Here is a 21908-nt window from a genome sequence, read left to right on the forward strand (position 1 = left end):
GGATTGGTCTTTTCTGGACTTATATGCATTCCCACCATTCAAGATAGTCAACAAGGTACTGCAGAAGTTCGCCTCTCACGAAGGGACAAGGTTGATGTTGGTTGCTACCCTCTGGCCCGCAAGAGAGTGGTGCACCGAGGTACTTCAATGGCTGGTAGACTTTCCAAGAAGTCTTCCTCTAACGGTAGATCTGTTACGTCAGCCCCACGTAAAGAATGTCCATCAAAGCCTCCCCGCTCTTCGTCTGACTTCCTTCAGACTATCGAAAGACTCTCAAGAGCTAGAGGCTTTTCGAAGGAGGCAGCCAGTGCGATTGCAAGAGCTAGGAGAGCTTCTACCATTTAGAGTACACCAGTCGAAGTGGGAAGTCTTTCGAGACTGGTGCAAGTCAGCATCTGTGTCCTCGTCCAGTACCTCTGTAGCCCAAATCGCAGATTTTCTTTTACATCTGAGAAAGGTTCACTCCCTTTCAGCTCACACGATTAAGGGCCACAGGAGCATGTTGGCTTCGGTCTTTCGACATAGAGGCTTAGATATTTCCAACAATAAAGATCTCCAAGATCTCCTTAAGTCTTTCGAGACCTCTAAGGAACGTCGTTTGGCAACTCCTGGATGGAACTTAGACGTGGTCCTAAGGTTCCTCATGTCAGACAGGTTTGAGCCATTACATTCAGCCTCCCTGAAGGATCTCACCCTCAAGACACTTTTCCTAGTGTGCTTGGCTTCGGCTAAAAGGGTCAGTGAACTTCATGCCTTCAGTAAGAACATCGGCTATTCTACAGAAAAAAGCCACTTGTTCACTTCAACTTGGTTTCCTGGCCAAAAATGAACTGCCTTCTCGTCCTTGGCCTAAATCTTTTGATATTCCTTGCTTATCAGAGATCGTAGGCAACGAACTGGAAAGAGTGTTATGTCCTGTTAGAGCTCTTAAGTTCTATTTAGCTCGTACTAAGTCATTACGGGGGAAATCTGAGGCATTATGGTGCTCAGTTAAGAAACCTTCATTGCCTATGTCAAAGAATGCTTTGTCATATTTTATCAGATTTTTTTAATACGAGAAGCTCATTCTCACTTGAATGAGAAAGACCGATGTTTGCTTAAGGTTAAGACGCACGAAGTTAGAGATATAGCAACCTCCGTGGCCTTCAAGCAAAATAAATCTCTGCAAAGTATTATGGACGCGACTTTTTGGAGAAGCAAGTCAGTGTTCGCGTCATTTTACTTTAAAGATGTCCAGACTCTTTACGAGGACTGCTACACACTGGGTCCATTCGTTGCAGCGAGTGCAGCAGTGGGTGAGGGTTCTACCACTACACTTCCCTAATTCCAATATCCTTTTAATCTGTCTCTTGAAATGTTTTTAATATTGTTTTATGGGTTGTTCGGAAGGCTAAGAAGCCTTTCGCATCCTGGTTGATTTGCCGGGTGGTCAAAGTCATTTCTTGAGAGCGCCCAGATTAGGGGTTTGATGAGGTCCTGTTGTATGGGTTGCAACCCTTGATACTTCAGCTCCTGGGAGTCTTTCAGCATCCTAAGAGGATCGCTGGGCTCCGTGAGGAAGACAGACTTACAAGGCAGAGTAATCGTCTTAAGTCAACTTCCTTACCAGGTACCTATATATTTTGGTTTTGTTATATTGATAACTGTCAAAATGAAAAAACTCTTAGCTTATACGCTGTAAACTTAATTAACTCTGGTCTCTACCCACCGCCTTGGGTGTGAATCAGCTATTATATATTCACCGGCTAAGTTAAATATTTAAAAATGATATTTTAATTATAAAATAAATTTTTGAATATACTTACCCGGTGAATATATAAATTAAATGACCCTCCCTTCCTCCCCAATAGAGACGCAGCGGGACGAGAAGAATTGAAGGGTTTGTTTACATGCAAGAGTGGTATCTGGCCGACAGTTGGCGCTGGTGGGCACACCCGCAACCTTCATAGCGATCGCTCGCTAGTTTTTTGAGTGTGTTTTCTGTCGAGCCGCAGAGTTGCAGCTATTATATATTCACCGGGTAATTATATTCAAAAATTTATTTTATAATTAAAATATCATTTTTCTTCAAAAGTTGTGCTTGGGAAAGATTGAATCTATAGGTTAATCAATTTTTTTGCTTAAACATGCCTTCCACTTAAATATTTATGATAGAAAAACATGGCATCATAGAGCTATGATTTAAATGTTTATATATTTTAAGAATAAATATTTTAATTGTAGCACTCCAACCTCTTTGGCTTTTTCCAGCATAACGGCTGAGTCTTTGCATTATAATATGTTTGTTCAACATAGACAAATAGGAGAGTTGCCAATCTTCTTATATCGTTGGGTTTTTTCTATAGACTTTATAGTACTTTATTATGGTAAACAATATTGTGATAAGCTAAAAGGAAATGCTGTGAGACCATTGTTAGTACAGTATTATGGAGAGATCATTTCGAATCTAGATAGTGGTGTGCTCATATTTGATCTAGTCAGGCAGCCTTCCACCTAGGCCAGGGCTACTCAACTATTATGAGGAAAGGTCCAGTTAGACAAGTTCCACTGTATACATAGGTCCGGAAATTTTTATTACATGAAATAATGGAAATAAAACAACCAATTCGAGAACAGGGTAGTAAACCATGATTTTTAGTAATTTCATATTCACTATTTGTTTTATTTATACAAAATTTCAAAACGTGGAGATAAAAGTATTAAATTTTATACCTAAAGTATAGCAAGACTTGAATGTTTTTCTCTATAAAAACAACTGAAATTGAGAGTTCTAAAATGAAATACTGTTTCATATTATGGTACTTTAATGATAAAAAATTACCTCTTTTAAAACATAACAGGATATGAACATTCCCTCTCAGAAAATAAAATGAATTTTCAAATTAAAAAAAAATCAAAACACCACAACAAGAATTTAGTGAGAGAAATTGCACTTTTTGCTTTTTGCTAGTTCATGAAATTTTGGTACTAATGGAGTAATAGCGAGCCGAAGACAGTGGTGGAGGTGTTCATTGGTCATGCAGGAGCGAAACTTGTTCTTCACTAGGTTCATAGTTGAGAAAGCAGATTCGCAGCAGTAATTGGAGCCAAATATCGTGAGAATTTGCACTGCTAATCTGTGAAGAGTAGGAAAATTAGCAGGGGATCCTTCTTTTGACCAAAATGTTTCTGGTGTACAATCACAGAATACTTGTTTCATCGCTACATTCTCTTGAAAGTCAATAAGTTCCAGTTGGATTTTAGTAGCATCTACCCATTTCCAGGTGAGATTTGCTTTGAATGAAAATTCTGTGATATCTGTCACTAGAAAAGTGTTTTGAATTATCAGCAGCAACTGTTTTCCAAGAACAAAATCATCAAAGCAAACCTTAAAATTGTTGATCAGCTTCTCAATGAATTGGACATATTTAGTGTCTGTTTCATCTTTACGCTCCTCCAAAAGTCTTGGAAAAGGGAAAAGTTGGCTCTGAATATCGTCCTTGAAAAGTTCAATTTTTATCTGGAATGCTCGAATTGCTGAGATCAAGTTGGAGATAGTGTGTTTTTCCCCTTGCAGTTTGACATTGAGATCATTCAAGTGTGACATTATGTCTGCCAAAAATCCAACTCTTTCAATTTGTTCCGTAACCGAAATACAAACCACGCTATTTACAAAGGGTTTACTTTTAGCGCAGCTGAAATGACGAGCCAATAGTTTTTAACGAGGGTTAATTACCCCCGCGCTAGTTAGCGGGGGGTGGGGAAGGGTAGCTTGCTACCCCTCCCCCCTCCACACACCGGTGACTAGCTTCACTTCACTTTTGGCTCGGCGGTGATCAGACGTGTCTGTTCATCGCCTTCGTGACAGCCTTTAATTTTCTTCTTTTTCTTTACAGCTTGTGTGATTGGTTGGAAGTTGACCTTCAGTTATTTTCTTTTATTTAATATGCGGACATGCCCTGGAGTTGCCGGCCGTCCTTGTGGGACTTTCATGTCGGACGTGATTACGGATCCTCACACCCTCTGCCCTCAATGTCGGGGCCGACGGTGCGACCAGGATAACATGTGCCGTGAGTGTAGGGAGTGGTCTGCCTCCCAGTGGGAGAGGTTTGGCCGTCGGCGTAAGAAGAAGTCCAAGAGAGACCGTTCTCCTCCGGGGTTAGCCTTGAAGGAGGAAGGTTCTCGGGACTCTTCTTCCGCCGCCCAAACCTCCTCCGAAGCTCCCCCTCGTCCGCCTCCTAAGGAGAGTCGTCCGAGTGGGAGCGCAGGCCCTTGTTCTGTTTCCCTACCTTCGGTGGGGGGAGAGGGCGTCGCCTCCCATAGCGAGGCGGTTCCCCCTCCTCCTCCGGGGGAGGTTATTGATAATAATACTTTATCCAGTGATGATCTGTTGCAGATTTGGTCGTCCCTGGGGCTTAAGGGCTTGCCCTCCAGGGTCGCTCTTATTGACCTTGTCTCGTTGGGGGCCGCTGTTAAACAGTCGCCGGTGGTAGCGGAGGTAGACCCTCTGTCTATTGTCGATGTCGTGGTGACAGAGGCCTCCGACGTGGCTGGGCCTTCCGACGCAGGTGCTGTTGCTGGTGATGGTGCTCTAGGCTCTCCTCCTCCTTCCGTGCATCCTTCGAAGGGGGAAGTGAGTCCTTCGGTCTCGACGGCTGCCCAGCTTCCTTCTGAGGGAAGTGTTTTGAAGGAGACTCCCCTTCGGAGGACCGATGGTCCCGACGATCTCCCCCGAGGCCGCCTCCGCCGTAAGGCTCACCGCCCTCTACGCCACAAGGGCCTCCCTTCCCCTTACAGGGGGACTAAGAGGCGCCTTTTTGGGTCTTCGTCCTCCGGGGGGGACTCTCCTCGTCAGCCTCAACCGACTACTCCGCCCTCCTTGAACCTCTCTGCGGACCGCTCTCCATCTCCTGCCGGATCTTCGCCTTCTGGAGAACTCGTCACCCGACGGGCAACGGTCCCTTCGGGGCTAAGGGATTCTTCCCTTACGCGAGCAGGGCCAGCGCACAAGCGCTCTCCTGCTCGCCAGCGATCTCCTGCTCGTCGACGATCTCCTGCTCGCCAAGACTCTCCTGCTCGCCGACGCTCACCTGCTCGTCGGCTCTCTCCTGAGGTTCGCCCCCCTCGCCAGCGCTCTCCTGCTCGTCAGCTCTCTTCCGAGCGTCAGCGCTCATTTGAGGACCATCGCCCTGCGGTCTCTGACCACCCTTTAGTTCCTGCTGAACTCCCTGCTCACCATCCACCTGGTCCTGTGGCTACGCAACATCGTGCTGCGCGTGTGTCAGAAACACATGTTCGCCAACGCGCCAGCGATCTTCCCGTTCCTGCTCGTGAACCTATCCTCTCACAGGACACGCGTCGACCTTCTGCTCGCCAGCGATCACCAGCTCGCCAGCGATCACCAGCTCGCCAGCGATCACCAGCTCGCCAGCGATCACCAGTTCGCCAGCGATCACCTTCACATGCTGCCCGCCATCGCACGAACCTGCATGATCGCCCGCTTACGCATGCTGCTCCTCATCGCAATACCCTGAACGATTGCCCTCCTGCGGATGCTGATCACCATCGCACAACCCTGCACGATCGCCCGCTTACGCATGCTGCTCGCCATCGCACAACCCTGCACGATCGCCCGCTTTCGCATGCTGCTCCTCATCGCAATACCCTGAACGATCGCCCTCCTGCGGATGCTGATCACCATCGCACCCTTTCACGCGATCATTCACCTGCGCATGCTGCTCGCCATCGCACAACCCTGCACGATCGCCCGCTAACGCATGCTGCTCCTCATCGCACAACCCTGAACGATCGCCTTCCTGCGGATGCTGATCACCATCGCACCCTTTCACGCGATCATTCACCTGCGCATGCTGCTCGCCATCGCACAACCCTGAACGATCGCCCGCTTACGCATGCTGCTCCTCATCGCACAACCCTGAACGATCGCCCTCTTGCGCGCAATCATTCACCTTCACATGCTGCTCGCCATCGCTTACCATCACGTGATCATTATCGCCAGCGATCTTCTTCACCTACGCGGCAGCACGATCCCTCGCCGTCGCACCATCGCTTGCGTTCGTCGCCTCGGACACGTGTTCATTTACCTGCCCACCCTCACGCCCACTCGCCTGCGCGCCCGCGTGATCGCTCGCCTGCGCGCCCGCGCGACCGCTCGCCTGCGCGCCCGCGCGACCGCTCGCCTGCGCGCCCGCGCGACCGCTCGCCTGTGCGCCCGCGCGATCACCCGCGCAACCATTCGCCTTTGCGTGACCGTTCACCCTCGCGCGACCATAGTTCGCGGCGAATTCCACAGCCGGTGGTAGCAGCAGGGACGCGTGCTCCTAGACGGCACTCGGGATCACCTCCATCCAAACACAGGTTGGTATTGCAGGACGAGGACAGGTCATTACAGCATTCTTCCCCACCTTCTTTTCAGGCAGGTACCGTCGTGTCCACTCCAAAGGATCGCCCGATCCCTTTCACCTTAGCGAGGATTTCGGACTCTGTGTCCTTTGAGCAGCAGACTTGGTTTGGTCCGCTGGCACGGGCGTTAGTGAGGGTTATGAAACCAGCACTCGCCGGCCAGGGTAACAAACCAGCGGCTGTCTCTCCTACGCTGAAGAGAAAGAGAGGAGTGGACTTCGTGGTGACTTCCCCCAGGGCGAAGTTGGTTCCCAAGAGGTCGGTCTCGAGGGTCCCCTCTCCTACACGAGTACTCTCTCCTTCTCCCGTGGACGAGGCCTTTCCGTCCTCAGGTGAGTCCAGTGGACCGGTAGTCTTCCCCCCGGCACCAGGGGGGGAGACTTCGCTTCAGGCAGGAGAATTGTCTCGTGAGGAAGGGGCCCCTCGAACCTCGTTGTTGGGATCCTGTATCCCTCCTAGGAGGGAGCCCAAGGATTCCAAGACCATCCCTAAATCCTCTGCAAGGATTCGACAGGAACCCATGACTACCCAGGGGAATGTCCACGTATCACCCCAGGAAGAGATTCCTGGGGCAGGAGACTTAGCTGCCAGCCCGCAGGGAGGAGAACAGCAAGAGTCCGAACATGCCTTCTGGCAGGTCCTAAGCCTGATAAGGCAACTTAACAGTCTTACGGATCCAGTCATCCCCCCCCGTGAAGGCAAAGACACAATTCTGGATGAAGTGTTCGACGTTCGGAAGGCCCCTAAGACCAGTGCAGCTCTGCCCTGGTCTCGGGGGCTGAAGAGTGCCAGAGCTAGGGCCAATGCTCAGCTCGCACTTCTTGCCTCCTCCAGTCGTTCCACTGCCGGGAACAAACTCATCCCTCCTCCTCGCCTTCAGCAGAGGAGGTATTTCGAGATCCTGGGTGAGCACAACCTCGCTCTTCCGCTCCATCACTCTGTGGAGGAGCTGGCGAAGGGAGTTCCCTTGGAGAAACTCTCTGCCCGGCAGGTGTCGTTCTCGGTGGCAGAGATCCTTAACCACGAGAAGGTCGCTAAGTGTGCCATGCAGGCCACTTCGTGGCTGGACTTCTGGTTAGGATCTCTGGGCATCCTATTGCGATCTGAGGACTTGTCCAAGGAGACCAATAGGAAGGCCCTAGAGACCTTCTTGCTCTCGGGCACCCGCTCCATCGAGTTCTTGGCGCACCAGGTTACCACCCTGTGGGCCAACTCGGTGTTGAAGCGTCGCGATGCTGTGTCCGAGAGATTCCATCCGAAGGTCCCCGCCGTAGATGTGTGTAGGCTCCGACATGCCTCCCTCCTGGGGGAGAGCCTGTTTGAGCCTCAAGACTTGGAGCGAACGGCTGAGAGGTGGAGGAAATCCAGCACGGACTCCCTCCTCCACAGGGCCCTTACAACTCGGCCCTATAAGCCTCCAGCCCCGCCACAACAGCAGCAACAGCCTCGTAAGGCTCCAAAACAGGCACCGGCAGCTAAGAAAGTGGTGTCTAAGCCCCAGCCCTTTCCAGCCAAGGTCAAGAGGGGTGGTAAGTCCTCCAGGGGAGGCAAGACTTCTAGGGGTGGCGGCCGCGGCCGCAAGCCCTAGGGGTGGCAGTCCCCCTGCGTGTCCACCTGTGGGGGGATGCCTTCAGCGTTGCGTCCGCAGGTGGCAACATCTCGGGGCCGATGCTTGGACGATCTCGGTGATCGGCCAAGGTTATCGCGTCCCGTTCACGTCATCTCAACCTCCCCTGACAGCGAATCCAGTGTCGTTGAGCTCCTATGCCATGGGATCGGCAAAGGGGCTGGCCCTTCAGGCCGAAGTCAAGACCATGTTCGAGAAGGGTGCTCTCCAGGAGGTCGTGGACGGCTCTCCAGGCTTCTTCAGTCGACTCTTTCTTGTAAAGAAGGCTACTGGAGACTGGAGACCCGTCATCGATCTCTCGGCTCTGAACAGGTTTGTCAAACAAACCCGGTTCAGCATGGAGACAGCAGACACAGTCAGACTTGCGGTGAGACCACAAGACTTCATGTGTACACTGGATCTAAAGGATGCGTACTTCCAGATCCCAATCCATCCGTCTTCCAGGAAGTACCTGAGATTCTGCCTAGACAACAAGATCTACCAGTTCAAGGTGCTGTGTTTCGGTCTCTCCACAGCTCCTCAGGTGTTCACCAGAGTGTTCACCCTGATTTCGACTTGGGCGCACAGGAACGGCATTCGTCTCCTTCGTTACCTAGACGATTGGCTGATCCTAGCAGACTCGGAGTCGACCCTTCTTCGACACCGAGACAGGCTTCTAGATCTTTGCCAGGATCTGGGGATCGTGGTAAACCTCGAGAAGTCCTCTCTGCAGCCGTCCCAGCGACTGGTTTATCTAGGCATGCTAATAGACACCAATCTCCACAAAGCCTTTCCATCAGACGACCGGATAGCAAGGCTGAGGAGGGTGGCGGAACCTTTCCTCAGGCGAAAAGAACTCCCCGCCCAATCGTGGTTGCGTCTCTTGGGCCACCTATCCTCCCTGGCCCGTCTGGTTCCAAACAGCCGCCTCAGGATGAGATCCCTTCAATGGCGGCTCAAGTCCCGGTGGAATCAAGGATCCGATTCCCCGGACACTCTGATCCCAATGGGGTCTCTGGAACAGACGGACTTGCGGTGGTGGCTGGCCGACGAGAAACTGCGAAAGGGAGTGAGTCTTCTCGTCCTTCCCCCGGAATTGACTCTGTTTTCGGACGCGTCAAAAGAAGGGTGGGGGGCGCACGTTCTGAACCAGAGGGCCTCAGGCCTTTGGTCAGAATCAGAAAAGTGCCTACACATCAACCTGCTAGAATTGAAGGCCGTCTTTCTGGCCCTTCAACAGTTCCAACGGTTCCTGGCGGGTCACTCCGTGGGGGTGATGAGCGACAACACCACGGTAGTGGCTTATATCAACAAGCAGGGAGGCACTTTTTCGCAACAGCTATCCCATCTTGCAGTAGAGACTCTGAGGTGGACCGAAACCCACTCGATAACACTATCAGCTCGCTTCATTCCTGGCAAGAGGAATGTGCTCGCCGACAGTCTGAGCAGGGCTTCGCAGATAGTGAGTACCGAGTGGTCTTTGGATCCTCAGATAGCCAACAAAGTCCTGACTTTGTGGGGTTCCCCGACGGTGGACTTGTTCGCGACAGCCTTGAACTTCAAGCTGCCCCTGTACTGCTCACCAGTCCCGGACCCCAAGGCACTCTGGCAAGATGCTTTCCAGCAACGGTGGGACAACATCGACGTGTACGCCTTCCCACCATTCTGTCTGATGAGAAGGGTGCTCAACAGGACCAGACTATCGGTCAACTGTTCCATGACTCTAGTAGCTCCGCTATGGCATCACGCGGAATGGTTTCCGGACCTTCTGCAACTCCTGACGGAACTCCCAAGGGAGCTTCCTCCACGACACGAGCTTTTCAGACAACCCCACTCCGGTGTCCCTCACAGGGCCGTAGCCTCGCTTCGGCTTCACGCCTGGAGACTATCCAGCGTCTCCTCGCGGAGAGAGGCTTTTCGCAACAGGTTGCGGAGAGAATGTCTCGGCACCTGCGAAGGTCCTCTGAGGGAGTCTACCAAGCGAAGTGGAGAGTCTTTTGTGGTTGGTGTCGTGGAAGGGGTATCTCTCCACTCGATGCCACTATTCCAGCAATAGCGGACTTCCTTGTGTATCTGCGAGAAGAAATGCGCCTTTCTGTCTCGGCAGTGAAAGGCTATCGCTCAGCCTTAAGCTTGGCCTTCAGATTGAAGGGCGTGGATATTTCTTCATCGCTAGAACTCTCTTTACTCATACGTAGCTATGAGCTTACCTGCCCCCAGTCGGAAGTGAGACCCCCTCCTTGGAACGTGGTTCGAGTTCTCAGGTCTCTCAAGAGACCTCCCTTCGAGCCATTACGCCAGGCCTCCGATCGCCACCTGTCTTGGAAGACGGCTTTCCTACTCGCCTTGGCCTCGGCCAAGCGAGTTAGTGAACTTCATGGTCTCTCGTACGACATCGCCCATTCAAGGGGATGGGGGGAGGTAACGTTCAGGTTCTTCCCTGAGTTTGTGGCCAAGACTCAGAATCCTGGAGTGCCGGATCCTCGGTTCGACTCTTTCAGGATCGCGAGTCTCCGTTCTGTAACAAACGACCCAGACCAGCTGCTACTATGCCCAGTGAGGTGTCTGAGGTACTACTTGAAGAGAACGGCTGCAGTCCGTCCTCATGTGCGAGCTTTGTTTGTGAGCACAGGCAGGACAAAGAGGAGGGTCACAAGGAACACCATCTCTGCTTGGATTCGAAGGGTTATCCACCATGCCCTGAATCCTGACCCTCCTCCGTCACGTCGCCCTCGGGCCCACGATGTCAGGGGTATTGCTACATCCCTGGCCTTCAAGAGAAACTTCTCTGTGACGCAGGTACTTCAAGCGGGGGTCTGGAAGCGTCAAACGACCTTCACAGCCCACTACCTGCAAGACGTGACCCACAGGAGCCTCGATACGTTCTCTATCGGCCCTGTGGTGGCTGCACAACAGCTGGTCTAACCTCAGGCTCCTTTTTGGACAAGTAGCAGTAGGTTGAGGGCGTTGTTACCCGGTCTTAGTCTGTGTGAATGAAAGAGTATGTCTGACCCTTACTTCTTTCTTCATTCTCCCCTCTCTTGGGGAAGCAGCATCCTGGTCCTCGCATAGCTGACCTCGACCTCTGCAGGTAACCCATGCTTCTTTGTGCTCCTAGTATTAAGCTTAATACTGTTGCGTCTCCCATACCCTGACGAGGTGGTATGGGGAACGTCCTATCCTAGAATTCCTATCTGAAGGTCTCAAGGTCAACTTCATAGGACGAGTCACACTCTCCTCCTCACACTACTTATGTAGGCCACTCGTTCCTAGCGTTGCTAGGAACCTGTGAGGTACAGGGGCTCCCTCTCTCTAGTGCTGCTCACTAAGGGATCGAGCCCCCGGGCAAGCCGAAGTCAGTAAGGCTGGGGACTTTCCACCCTTCCTAAGGGGTAAGTCACCCTTTGTAAATAGCGTGGTTTGTATTTCGGTTACGGAACAAATGACAAATTCGAAGATAATTTGTATTTTTCCTAACCATACAAACCTTAGCTATTTACACATATGTGCCCGCCATCCCTGACCCCCAAGTCAAGTCCTACCTCTAAGTGAAGTGAAGCTAGTCACCGGTGTGTGGAGGGGGGAGGGGTAGCAAGCTACCCTTCCCCACCCCCCGCTAACTAGCGCGGGGGTAATTAACCCTCGTTAAAAACTATTGGCTCGTCATTTCAGCTGCGCTAAAAGTAAACCCTTTGTAAATAGCTAAGGTTTGTATGGTTAGGAAAAATACAAATTATCTTCGAATTTGTCATTTTCTTGTCATCTTTCAAAAATTCAGAAAAAACCTTTGCCTTCACACTGTTTTGATCCTCCAGGAAAGTCTGCAACTCCTTCCTAATTGCCTAAAATTGCTCCAAAACTTTTCCCTTACTTAGCCATCTTACATTACTGTGCACAAGTAAATCGTCATAGCTTGCATTGACCTCGGTAAGAAAGGTTCGTAGTAGACAATGTTGTAGTGCTGACATTGATCGAAGGAAGTTTACTAGCTTCATGATAGTCTCCATTACTTCACCATATTCATCTCCCAGACTGGCACACAGAACTGATTGGTGGATTATGCAGTGGTAACTTATCATGTCCGGATTATCTTCCTTTAATCTTGCAACTAGTCCCCTCTCTCAACCAATCATGGCTGGAGCTCCATCTGTAGTCACTGAAATGATGGATTTGATATCATATTTCTTGATTCTAACATGCTTTTCAAGGATCCATAAATATCCTCTCCCTGTGCGCTTCCTTTAAGGTCAGTCACACCCAACAAGTCCTGGCAAAATTTTTTCTCCCCTGCATCATAATATCTCATAAAAACAATGAGTTGAGCATTGTCGGTACTGTCTGTTGATTCATTAATAGCCAGTGAGATACAAGGTGCTTTTTTCAGTCCTTGATCAAGTTGTGACATAAGATCAACAGCCAATAGTTCCATTCTCCTCATTGATGTGGAATCAGATAGTGGAATCTTCTTTATTCTATCTTTTATTTCATTTTTCTGTTTATCATCAAACAATGTATCTGCTGTTTCCAGCATACATTCTTTAACAATTTCCGCGTCAGTGAAGGATTTCTTGTGTTTTCCAAAGATCCAGGCTATTCTCAGTGAACATTCCGTTGCTCTCTCCTGGGCTGTCATGGTAACGGCAAGAACTATGGTTAACTTTTCATACTGCTATTTTAGCTTATTTATTTTATTTTTTCTCTCTTCAGTTCCTTGTTGATACATCTTTTCAAATCCACTGTGTTTAGTTTCATAATGGCGTTTCATATTACTGCTCTTCACTAAGGCAATGGTTTCGCTACATATAAGGCAAATCGGCTCAGAGCTGGTAACAGAAAATGCTAAATCACGTGGAAACTATTATAAATAAATAAATATATATATATATATATATATATATATATATATATATATATATATATATATATATATATATATATATATTTATATTTATATTTATATATATATATATATATATATATATATATATATATATATATATATATATATATATATATATATATATATATATATATATATATATATATATATATATATATTATATATATATATATATATATATATATATATATATATATATATATATATATATATATATATATATATATATATATATATATATATATATATATATATATATATAAAGGTCCTGGGAGCATTCGTAAGTTAAATACTGTACATAAGTACTATAAACCCCTGACTCACAGCCAAGGAAATACACTTGCAAGAATCCATCACCAGGACCTTCATGTTACTTAAATATATTTTCTTCTCCTGGGCCCTGGGGTCCAACTACAACACTCAGAAGGTCCGGATTCGGACCGCGGGCCGCCAGTTGAGTAGCCCTGACCTAGGCCATCAACTGTCATTTCTGCGGGTAACAAAGTTAAATTTCCATCGATTTCATCCATTTTTAATTAATTTATTTCTTGTAAGTAATGTAAATTTTGTGTAGAAATGCATTATAAAGAGTGGTGTTTAGGATATGGAACAGATGAAACCGATTCCAATTAATTCTTATTGGGGAAGTTCCGTCTGTATCGAATAGCCTTCTGGAACAAATTAAGTTCCACCTCAGAGGCTTTTCTTTGCTTACTACCTAACCAGAAGTCCCCTCCCCATACCTTTATTTCCTTTAGCCTCCAGACTGACTCCTGGATGATTTGTTCAGCCACTGTAGATGCTCTGTAATCTGATGCATTGTTAGCCTGTTGAAAAAGGTTTTCTTCCTCATTATGAGTGTCTAGAATTGTAATAGGTGCACAGAAAGCTATAATAAATTGATGTATTTGTATTGATAATAGTTTTTTTTCAATTCTAGATTAGGACTAGTAATAATTTAAATTATTACAAACATTGCTATATTTATTAAAGCTTGAAAAGTTTTTTGTTTGTAAAAATTACCTTTTTACTAATTTTCAGTGCTAAACTCGAATGTCCCAGCTTCTCCAAGCCCTCTCTTGGGAGTAGGGCCCGGAGGACAGATAGTACAGTTTCAACCTCCAGCTGTTGGGGGTCCACGCTTAATTTTTGTACGCCCACAACAGAATATTCCCAATGTTCAACGTATGCCACAAGTAGCACCCAGAGCTGTTTACTTTCCGTCATTAGGGGGTCAGGTTCCGTTGATGTTGTCTGGGGCTCCTGGAGCCTCCTACAATGCCACACCACCCCTTTATATGAATGGAAGTAATCCTCCTACAACCTCACAGTTATATGTTAGCTCTGGGGTAAATTACTCACAACCAATATCATCAACTACCTTAACACCACAGCCTCTGCAAGAAAAACAAAAAACACCTCCAAGGTCTCATCCTCATCGTAAGGTAATATTTTGATGGTTCTTTAGATATATAGTAGTTTTTGTGTGCAATACCCATACTTTAAGGTATTGAAAATCTGGTTAAGAACATTAGTTTGTTGTCATTGTTTACAGTATAATTTTTTTTTAAAGGAAACATGCTCTTATTAATTACTAGGAAGTGTTGATCTAACCCTGTCAAAGAAATATGCTTTTGTGAATCATTAGGAAGCTTTGTTGTAACCTTCTCAGAACTGCAATTCTATTTGACTATTTTCTGAAGTTTCTTTTCTTTGATGATTCTTATTTTAATTGATGAGTCTTAAACACAGAAGGAGTGTTTCTCAATGTTTGTAAATATTTACTTATGATAAATATGGAGAGAAAAAAGTTCTCATATGTATAAGTTGAATTCAGTGATAATCCTGTCCACATACAAACTCTTGGTTTTATAAAATTGAAAAATTTCAGATTTTTTTATAGAATTATGAAAATATAAACAAATTCATTTTTCTTTATAAATTATTGCTCTACCACATTATGAGGCTCATTGCTCTACCACATTATGAGGCTCAATACTACACAGTATTCTAGAAGTTTTATTCCAGCTGTTACCAAGTTGTGGAATGATCTTCATAATCGGGTAGTTGAATCAGTAGAACTTCAAAAGTTCAAAGTTGGAGCAAATGTTTTTATGTTGACCAGGCTGACACGAGTCTTTTTATAGTTTATATATGCCATATCTGTTTTGACGTTGTTTATATGTGACATATCTATTTTGTCGTTACTGTTTTAAGAAGGATTTATTGTTTTTTTGTTCTCATCATTTTTTTATTTCCATATTTTCTTTCCTCACTGGGCTATTTTTCTCTATTGGAGCCCTTGCGCTTATAGCATCTTGCTTTTCCAACTAGGGTTGTAGCTTGGCTAGTAGTAATATTATTATTATTATTATTATTATTATTATTATTATTTTAATTTTATTTTTATTTGTATGATCAATCCACCTTTCATTAGCCCTCTTCTGTGGATTCCTGCTTAGAATTTTGTGATTGAGCAGGTTGCTGTCCTAAAGCAATAAGCATCTCCCATACTGATCATCTCATTTATTAGGCTTATTTCTCTTAATACTATTTAGGTACTTTTTTACTGCTAGTACTGAAAAGTAACATTAAAGTCTAATCACTCACATTTCAAAGAGTAACAGCAAAAACAGGAAAAATTATTAAAAGAATTCTTTAGTAAATAGTCAAGGCATAGTAATCCTCTTTCTGTTGACCTGAAACATGCATTGATGTTGCCATGCAAACTAATAAACTTTGGTAGGCACTTTGATACCTAGAATTAAGAACTTCTTATGCTAATTAGCATAGGGGAAAACCTCTGATAGTATGATTTTCTAAACTATTAAAATCAGAAATATGGTAAACCACACAATTAGTGTATTGTTGTCCATTGTGAAATGGTTAAAGGACACTTTTGATATTGTAATAATAATAATATTAATAAGTGAAACTGGAATATATAAAAAATCTTGATCTGATATGATATCCATTTATACACTAATGGAATTCAAGAGATTGTATTAGTGGACCATGTTACTGTACTCCTATTGGAAGAACCTGGGGTTCTTTGTTTCAGATATAGTCCCCTAACATACAATCGAAAAAATTTAATGACTCATTAAATTTACGTATCCTAAGTTTTGAAATTATTTGTTTGACTCTCTTTGTTTAGAGTTTTACCTGATCATCAGTGATTCTTGGTTGATAATTTAAAATGAGAGGGTTGTATAGTGATGACCAAAGATAGTTTCTACACATTTGTGTATGAGCTACAACTCAACGTAAAGGTAATTTTTTTAGGAGGTTTTCTTTGTTTTTTCTATATTTTATTTGTTAGATCAATGGCTTAAATAGAATAAAAATATGGATTTTATTTATGAGGTATATGTTTTGGTTCTAGTTGTTTGTGTATGTCACTTCCACTCTGCCTAGGAAATGTTTTATTCTGCTTGTTCTATTCACAGGTGAGATTCATGAAAATAAACTATTTTTAAACTAAAATCTATCATACCTCTGAATAGAACTAGCAAATCACCCTCCTCCCCCCTTTAAGGTGATACTTAACTTTGGTAATTGAATCTACTTAAATCTGAAGCATTGTTCACCTTTCCTCCTGGGCTAATCCATCCAATACTGTCCTGGCTGTTACTCTCTTCACAGCAGCTACTGTATGCTTTCGGGGTTGATTTAAATGATGGAGGATATGACAGTGGAGAGTTGGAATTTCCTGTAATAATTTATTTAGAATTCATAGAGTAGGCTCTTCCTTTTAAAAACTTTTTCCATTCCAGGGAAGGTATTGCAAATAATAGGTTTTAGTTATGAAATCTTTTTTTAACAGAATTTGGTTGTTTTCTCTTTTTATTGATATGGGTAGAAAAAAAAATATTTACACTTATAAATATAGTATAGTAATGAGTGTTGAAATTTTTTTGCTGTAAATTGGTGGAGTTAAGAGTGATAGTCGTGTTTATTATAAAAATGAATTACAATTTTCATATTTTTCACAGGCAATTATTTCTCAAAAGAAAAATTTCCTTCAAGAGTTGAGTTTGAGTTACCAACTTTTGTTAAGAGTCTTCAAGTACCTGACTGCAAAGGATTTATTGGTCACCTCTTGTGTGTGTTTAATGTGGAGAGACTTGTCCTACAGTTCTGCTCTTGTAAGTAATTTTGTTGACAAAACTTATTTTACATATGATCTATTCTTGATATATTTAAGCATTGTTTTCCTTGGCCAGTGTTTTAGTGTTTTTATTTAAGTAACCTTAGAAATAAATGTCTTATTATGTTCCAAATTTTGTGCATTGCATGTAGTGTAGCCTCAAGTTCTTATTTTAGAACTGTCAAACCACAAACAATTTAGATATAAAGTTTTATGTAAGTTCTTGCAATGTTACAAGTTCAAGTATTGCATGCATTTTTAATATGTTCTTATTGTCCATTCTGAGAAAAAAAACTGCAAAGTTTTTATTGGAGGTAAATGGAACTTTAAGAAAAGGGTAGACATCAATGTTGCAAAGACCGACACATGGCCAGAAACCAGTTAATGGTTTGTTTATTATAGATTTCAAAAGAATCGAACGTTGTACTAATTCTGCTTCCTGGTTAGCTGGATAATATGTATTGTGCATAGTAACAAAGAAATTAACCCTTTCACTACAAGGCAGTGGATCCCCAGTCAGTAACTGCATACGAGATTTGCCACTTGGATATAAATGCACACTTATTCTGTGATAGCTAACATTTCCATGTTTATTTGGTTTAGTGCTGATTACAGAATAAATTTTTCAAAAGTTTGCTTTATATTCAGTTATATTTTACTCTTAAACAATCAAGACATTGTTTCTATTCATTGTGAAGTGATTTTCGAATGATTTTTGAGAAATTTGTTTTGTTATATTGTTTTACTCTAGATAATAGTAAAGCACTGTAATTCTGTGTAAAAAAAAAACTTTAAATTCATTGTGAAGTGATTGTGATTGCATAATAATAAACAGGAAAGAAAATGCTGAAAACCATTGTCTTCATTCCATTCAAATTATTGGGCAAAGATGGTTATAAAAAGACTTTATATTTAGATATAAAAATTTAGCGCATCAGTGTAGGCATACTGCATTGCATTACAAACTGTGAAGCAGATTCTATGGCACTTCTATTTTACAGTCAGTGGCTTTGCTCCTATTTTAAATGATTAGAGTGAAATTAATTATCTTTGATTTTGTATGTACTGTAGTATGAAGGATCGTTTTTCAATATTAATCTTACCCGATAATCATGTAGCTGTCAACTCTGTTGCCGACAGAAATCTACGGTCGGGATACGCCAGCGATCGCTATACAGGTGGGGGTGAACACAACAGCGCCATCTGTGGTCAGGTACTCCAGTACTTCTTGTCAACACCACCTCAATTTTTCCTCTGTCGTGCCTCCGGCTAGACCTACATGGATACGCTGTTGATTCTGGAGTTATTGCTCACGATTTGGTGATGTATTTGCTCTAGAGTTTAGCCTTCGCTATTCAGGAAGCTTTATCATTAGCTTAGCAAGTTTTTGGAATTAATTTGATTTAATTTTTTATTTAATTTTGGTGACGAAGAGAGTATGAACTCTCTTTCACTTTTAATGGCCGACCCTTCCCTTAGACGGAAGTGTTGGTGTCGAAGAGAGTATAGACTCTCTTTCTTAATTTTGCTTAACAAAAGTTATAGATTTATTTTATATCTCTCCGCCTTGTATAGGCCTCTTCGATTAACTTCCTTTTATTATAAACTTATTAAAATTAATTTTTATATTTCTTTCCTAATAGTAGGCGGTCTTTTCTTGGAACCGAAGTTAATTAACATTGAGACCGTCATTTCGTTTTTACCTGTTAACATATTATGCTATTTTAATGTTTTTGAAAGAATTTCTTTGATAGTCTCGTACTGTTTTCAAAGTTGAACTAACGTTTTGTTTTGTCTCTGCAGTTGTTGACGTTCAGAACGTTCAACTTGCGCTCTATCGTTACGATAGAGAGAGAGTATTCACGGTGTCACGTTGCGGTAAGAGTAAACCGATTCTAGCGTTTTGTTCATTCTTTCTTAGCTTAAATGGTTTTAATTCTAATAAAGGAACTTTTTATTTGGGAAATCTTTCAGTTTTTTTCCTTTAACAATAATATGTTTTAACGATATATATAATTGGGCTCATCTCTCAGGTTCTAAGTCAAGAGAGAGAGAAAGAGAGAGATAGAGACGGAGGGAGAGAGAGGAGGATAAACGTTTCGTTCAAGCGGGTAACGTTGTTATCGTTTTTGCTCTTCTCCCTAGTCTCTTTAGGGGAAGAAGGTAAACGTTTCTAGAGTTTTATTCTTGTTCCCAGGCTTTATGCGGTGAGAGATTCTAAACGTAGTTTATTTGATCTAGTGTTTAGTCTCTTTTCCAGCCACTGAATTATTTATCTTTCATTATGTTTTTCTGTTACATTGTAATACTGTTTTCGCAATTACTAACTTTTAATGAAGGATAGAATTGCGTGTTTCAGGTACAAACCACTTAAAGTTTCGAGTTCAGTGAAATGAGTGCAAACAGAAAATCAAAAGTGATAAAGTGATAAGCGCAAAGTGTTACAGTGTTGCGTTCGAGGGTTCGTCTGTTCGGGCCAGTTGTTCGCCTAGTCTGGGACCTCTTACAAGCTCCCAAGCCCAGGGGAGAAGTAACGTCGAAGGACTTATGGGTTCATCAGGCCTTGATCGACGAACAGACGTTTCCCTCCGTGGTTTCGGGTGTAACCAACTCACGTAGCCGACGTGATCACCCCACCCACACAAAGACGAGAGAGCCCATTTATTCCTCGTCTGCGGAAGAGGTTTCTCGCAGAAACCATGGACCAAATCTTGCAGCTTTTAAGTGCAAGTCGGTCCCTTCCGCGCAAGTCCAACTCCTAGGTGGAGCCATTAGCACTGGGTCAGTTCGGACTTGCTGCAGTACGACAACTGCACACCTCCCAGAGAGGCAAGGTGGTACCGCAACAGGCAGTAACTCCGTCTGTTGCCGCACCAGCTGTTTTAGACCCTCAGTCTCAACGGACAGTAGCTCCGTTTGTTGTTGTCTTTCTTAGACTCTAGTGGTCTATGCTGCAGACAATGCAGTCTCAGCTTGCGGTGTTGATGCAGGAGTTTCAGGCAGAGAAGGTTAGCACACCTCCTCCTGCGAGCGCTCCTCCACCTCTGCGCAGTCCACCCTGCCAGACGTATGATGTTGAGGCTCCTTGAGGCAGGAACCTCCTGCCTCCATGCGTGAGCTGCCGCATTGGGAGTTGCCAGGTACCAGCGCTATGCAGCAACCTCCACTTTCCTTGAGGCAGGAGCCTCTTGCTATGCGGCAACCTCCTCAACCCTTGAGGCAGGAGCCTCATGCTTTGCAGCAACCTCCTCTAACCATGAGGCAGGAGCCTCATGCGTTGCGGCAACCTCCTCCATCCTTGAAGCAGCAGCCTCATGCGTTGCGGCAACCTCCACCATCCTTGAGGCAGCAGCCTCATGCTATGCGGCAACCGCCTCAACTCTTGAGGCAAGAGCCTCTCTCTGCGCATCTACCTCCTCAACCCTTGAGGCAGACGCAACTCTTGAGGCAGGAACCTCATGCTATGCGGCAACCTCCTCTAACCATGAGGCAGGAGCCTCATGCTATGAGGAGCCTCATGCTATGCGGCATCCTCCTCAAACCATGAGGCAGGAGCCTCATGCTATGCAGCATCCTCCTCAACCCATGAGGCAGGAGCCTCATGCTATGAGGAGCCTCATGCTATGCGGCATCCTCCTCAACCCATGAGGCAGGGACCTCATGCTATGAGGAGCCTCATGCTATGCGGCATCCTCCTCAACCCATGAGGCAGGAGCCTCATGCTATGCGGCAACCTCCTCTACCCATGAGGCAGGAGCCTCATGCTATGCGGCATCCTCCTCAACCCATGAGGCAGGAGCCTCATGCTATGCGGCATCCTCCTCAACCCATGAGGCAGGAGTCTCATGCTATGAGGAGCCTCATGCTATGCGGCATCCTCCTCAAACCATGAGGCAGGAGCCTCATGCTATGCGGCAACCGCCTCAACCCATGAGGCAGGAGCCTCATACTATGCGGCATCCTCCTCAACGCATGCGGCATGAGCCTCATCCCTTGCAGCATGAGCCTCATCCCATGCAGCATGAGCCTCATACCATGCAGCATGAGCCTCATCCCATGCAGCATGAGCCTCATCCCATGCAGCATAAGCCGCACGCCATGCAACATGCTCTGCTTACCTTACAGCATGCTCTACATACAGCATGCTCTGCATACCTTACCGCATGCTCCTCAGTCACACATCTTTGGTTGTTACCAACTCACTAGACTGTCAAGCAGTTTCATAACGTTGCCTTCTAGTCTGCTGCTTTTGCACCAGTGAAACCCTCACTGAGAGAACTTAGCTTTTCTCGGATATGGTTCCTGTAGATGAGAAAGTGCTATTCTCCCTCCTTCTGATATTCCCTTGAGGACTCTGTCATTTGGAGAGGAGCCTTTAGCTGCTTAGCCTCCTATGGACTTTTATTTAAGCATAACATGCTTCCAGGGAGGGTAATGGTTCCACTTCAGTCGCTAACCCCGTCTGTTACCACACCTGCTCCCTTAGACCTTGAGCTTTGTTGCAAGACATGCAGTCCAAGCTTAGTCCTTGTTAGAGGATTTTTTGTTTACGGAGTCAGTGTGTCACTGGGAAGACGTTCAACAACCAGCAGAAGTGACTTGTTGTGACGCAGTGCGGCAACCTCAGCAACCCGATAAGGAGTTGTCTGTACGACCCAGACAGTCTAGACAGCTTCGGGTTGTCGCTGTACTTCCTCGCTTCCCCATGGTTGACAGTTCACAGACTGTGCAGCAGTACCATGATCTTGTGTCCGGCTCCGTCAGACGACTAGCTTTTAAGAGCTCCCACAAGTCGTCGCTGTCTGGAGATTCTCAGATGGACTATGGATCTGACCAAGGAACTGGGCCTC

General features: G+C 45.1%; 1 protein-coding gene across 1 annotated transcript in view; it reads left to right on the forward strand.

The window, feature by feature from the left end:
* LOC137632529 (uncharacterized) overlaps window positions 1–21908 on the forward strand; it is a 158260-nt gene that overhangs the window by 78561 nt on the left and 57791 nt on the right. The window contains exons 15-16 of the mRNA XM_068364506.1: window positions 13950–14353; window positions 16904–17056. Coding sequence (XP_068220607.1) covers window positions 13950–14353; window positions 16904–17056 — 557 coding nt within the window. The remainder of the gene's footprint in view (window positions 1–13949; window positions 14354–16903; window positions 17057–21908) is intronic.

This window comes from Palaemon carinicauda, chromosome 41, assembly GCF_036898095.1.
Source record: "Palaemon carinicauda isolate YSFRI2023 chromosome 41, ASM3689809v2, whole genome shotgun sequence".
NCBI lineage: Eukaryota > Metazoa > Arthropoda > Malacostraca > Decapoda > Palaemonidae > Palaemon > Palaemon carinicauda.